Source organism: Sinocyclocheilus grahami, unplaced genomic scaffold (assembly GCF_001515645.1).
Source record: "Sinocyclocheilus grahami isolate Dianchi unplaced genomic scaffold, SAMN03320097.WGS_v1.1 scaffold39.1, whole genome shotgun sequence".
In the NCBI taxonomy this organism is placed as follows: Eukaryota; Metazoa; Chordata; class Actinopteri; order Cypriniformes; family Cyprinidae; genus Sinocyclocheilus; species Sinocyclocheilus grahami.
Window position 1 is genome coordinate 3,875,085 of NW_015505218.1, and position 3,910 is coordinate 3,878,994.

Genomic DNA, 3,910 nt, shown 5'->3' on the forward strand with positions numbered 1-3,910 from the left:
TTAGTAATTTAATAATTTAATCAATTTCATAATTTAAAAGTTTAGTTCAGAAGTATCGAATCGGTATCAATATCGACGATACTGCCTTGAAAAATATCGGTATCGTATCGAAAACAAAATAAGTGGTATCACCCATCCCTAATAAGCAGAGTTAACAGACCCTGTGGTATTTTCTTGTAATTTATTAAAAGAAGGTTACACCGCCATCTTGTGCCGACTAAACTGACTTGTCAACTCGTAAGTACGAACGTCCCAGGAGGACTTGAACGCAGCATAAGTAATGATAACACAGAAACTGCACAACTATCCTGAGCCAGTCAACTACATATCCCACAAACCTTTGTTCCTAACCCGGAAGAAAATAGTACCACGTGCGAACTTCGAAAACTCGCCGAAAGAAATCGTTCCGGAGTGATTGCGGCTCATCACAATGAAGTAAGTGATGTTTTTGAACGTTTGAATTGAAATATCTCGCGTGCATTTGTTGTCATATGTTTCTAATTAGTCTAAGAAAATTCCTAGACCGGTCAGTATTGAAACAGGAAGTTGAAATCTAAATAACTGGCCTCAGTTTTTGCAGCAGTAGCCAAATGCGAATTATTCATCTGCTAAAACATGAACGTAAACTACTTTCCTTATTCTCGATTCAGTTATTCTTTGTGATTAATTTATGGGACACCGACAAATGACAAGACAAGTAAACGGGTTAACGTAAATGAAACACTAAGGCGACTACTCTTTCGGAATACATAGTAAAAACAACAACAAACATCCTTGTTACGTTACAGTTTACTTTATTGCCACATTTAGATATCTGTGATAAAATGTTGAAACATGTCATTTTTCACGACTTCAAGTAGTCATAAATAACCCCTGATAGAAGAATCATAAATTCTTACACACGTTGATCTTATGATGCAGACGCCACAACAGAATAACAATAATAGAGACAATAAATTGTGTACAGAATAAAAGATATGCTCATTTTATCTCTGTTGTTTATATGCAGTCCGCTCACCAAAGTGAAACTCATCAATGAACTGAATGAAAAAGAGGCTGAACTTGATGTCAAAGACAGTGTGTCCTGGCATTCAGTCTATAAGGACAGCGCCTGGATCTTTATCGGTATGTGACTGCTTAATACTGGGCAATGGGCTTCTTAGACTAAACACTAAAATGCTCTCTGCATAGGCTAGGGGTCTCAAACCCTGCTCCTGGAGAGCTACTGTCCTGCAGATTTCAGCTCTAACCCTGATCAAACACACTAGAACCAGCTTTACAAGGTCTTTAGAGTTACTTGAAAATAACTGACAGGTGTGTTGAAGCAGAACTGAAGTCTGCAGGAAAGTAGCTCTCCAGAGCAGGGTTGGAGATCCCTGGGATAGGCTATATTCTGCCAGATGGTGGCAGCATTCACCTATTTGACACTGATTAAAGGCAGGGTAAGTGATTTCTGGTAGCCAATGTTGATATTTGAAATCACCAAAACAAACACGCCCCTACCCCAAAAGGGTCTTGCCCCTATTTTGATAGCTCCGCCCCACACATACGTACGCAACCCAGGCAACGATTAGTTCTGTGAAACAAAGCAAAACCAATGTTACACCGTGTCTACATCGGACGTGAGCGGCGCGGCGCAACAAATCCCCGACAGAAAACTGCTGCCGGGTTCTATTTATGACGTGCTGACACAAATTTCAAATGGTTTTCAACGGTCGTTTGATCGCGTCCAGTGTAGGCAGACTTTAGCTGTTGTAGACACGCTGTTACTCACCTATTGAGAAGAAACAAAGCAACCTCGGCGTCCGATCGCAGGCCTCCGCTCCTTGAGTTCTCTCCAGCGCTGGAAAGCTGATCCGATATTTACACAGGTCCTACTTCTTGCCTTATCGTTCCGCAGACGTTTTCCTCTTTTGTTTTTTATCCGCCATCTCTATCTTTCTGTCGCTCGGCTCGGCTAATGTCCGTCCCATGCACTGAACGCGCTCTCCTCCACATCACGAGTAGACACGCCCCTTATTGCTGATTGGCTACAAGTTTGTTTTGCGATTCGGCCCGAATCAGTTTTCTAAAGTGTTTTTGAAAAATCACTTACTCTGCCTTTAAGCGTGCTTCTGTACAAAATGGCATGATCTCAGTCTTTCTCTGAAGCCCATTCTAGTACACAGTACTGTAATCCTGATTTGACCGTGTCAAGTTTCAAAGTGATGTATATTCATTGCTCGCATATATTTGCCAGACTAAAGAGAACCGTTAAAAAATGTAACAACATTTTATTAGTGAATTATGTATTTATTTTAATTAATGCCAACCCAGTCAACACTGTATGTAAATATGCTGTAATCTACAGGTGGACTTCCATATGAGCTGACAGAAGGAGACGCCATCTGTGTTTTCTCTCAGTAAGTCCTAATTGCTCATCCCCATGTTTTTGCCTACATTTCAAACACGTTTTAATACGTTTTGCTAAAGAAGTCAGCACTTCAGTTTTTTTTTTCTCCTAGTAAAGCTTGATCCTCCTCTGTGCATCTCAGGTACGGAGAGATTGCCAACATCAACTTGGTGCGAGATAAAAAGACGGGTAAATCCAAAGGATTCTGCTTCCTGTGCTATGAAGATCAAAGGAGCACCATTCTGGCTGTGGATAACTTTAATGGAATCAAGGTGAAAGGCTTCTTCCAGTTGCTTATTCAGTTGTGTGTTTACTACTGGACTATGTTCTATGTGTTAAAATAATCATATTTAATGGGCGCTAGCGTCACGTGTTCATGAGAATTAGGCTAATAATCCCATATAGAAAACATCACAAGTAAAATTAATCATGTTTATAAAGATAAACATGGCTTTATTATAGCCCACTTACAATTTACATTTCAGAGATCATACCAAATAAATTATTAAATGCTACAAACTTCGCGTTGCATTTGCAACCATGTGAAAACAGGGGGTGCTGCAGCCCCCTCAGCACCCCTACTTCCCACGTCCCTGTGGGTGATAAAACAATATCATATCGAGATCGAAAATGTTGTTGATGATAAGCTCTGGACATTTTTACTTGATATGGCTTAATCTTACAGTCTATTACACAGCATAAGTAAAGTAGCCAGTCCATGTATGCCGCTAATAAGTCTGCATGATTGTTGCATTTAAAAAAATAAAAATAAAAATACTACTATCAAATACACACTGAAACTGAAAGTAAAACTGAAAGAACTTCACGATAACGCGTCAGATTAAAAGTCGGGTTTAACTTGAAGAAATTGTCAGAAATATATTACTATTGTATACTAAAATATAATTCTCAAAGTAATAATAGTAGTAATTTAATTATTGTTTTTAAGGAATTTTAAAAATAAAATTTTAAAATGCAATGTTTTGTTGTAAATTTTAAAAGAATGATCAAGCTGTTAATGATTTATCAATTCATTTCATTAGACACCATTTTTTTAATGATAAATTTGTATTGAATCATAAAACAAAATCTAGAAAAAAATAAAATGGAAAAAAGAATTAAAGGGGTCATATGATGCTGCTAAAAAGAACATTATTTTGTGTATTTGGTGTAATGAAATGTGTTTATGCGGTTTAAGGTTAAAAAAAACATTATTTTCCACATACTGTACATTATAGTTTCTCCTCTATGCCCCACCTTTCTGAAACACGTAAATTTTTACAAAGCTCATCGGTCTAAAAAGCGAGGTGTGCTGTGATTGGCCAGCTATCCAGTGCGTTGTGATTGGCCGAATACCTCAAGCATGTGACGGAAATGTTACGCCCCTCACATACTGTTGATGCCGTGTCCCGGCTGGAGTGACGAGACAAAAACATTAAAACCCATTATAAACGAGGCATTTGTTGCATCCAATGGGGACATAATTACGGATTATAATGACTTATACTGTCTTTTTAC

General features: G+C 38.2%; 1 protein-coding gene across 1 annotated transcript in view; it reads left to right on the forward strand.

The window, feature by feature from the left end:
- Nucleotides 1-312: 312 nt before the first annotated feature.
- The window catches only part of LOC107581955 (RNA-binding motif protein, X-linked 2-like), a 6,098-nt gene continuing 2,500 nt past the window's right edge, over nucleotides 313-3,910 (forward strand). Inside the window, exons 1-4 of the mRNA XM_016267650.1 lie at nucleotides 313-435; nucleotides 1,010-1,125; nucleotides 2,351-2,402; nucleotides 2,535-2,664. Of these exons, the coding sequence (XP_016123136.1) occupies nucleotides 431-435; nucleotides 1,010-1,125; nucleotides 2,351-2,402; nucleotides 2,535-2,664 (303 nt within the window). The 5' untranslated portion in view covers nucleotides 313-430. The remainder of the gene's footprint in view (nucleotides 436-1,009; nucleotides 1,126-2,350; nucleotides 2,403-2,534; nucleotides 2,665-3,910) is intronic.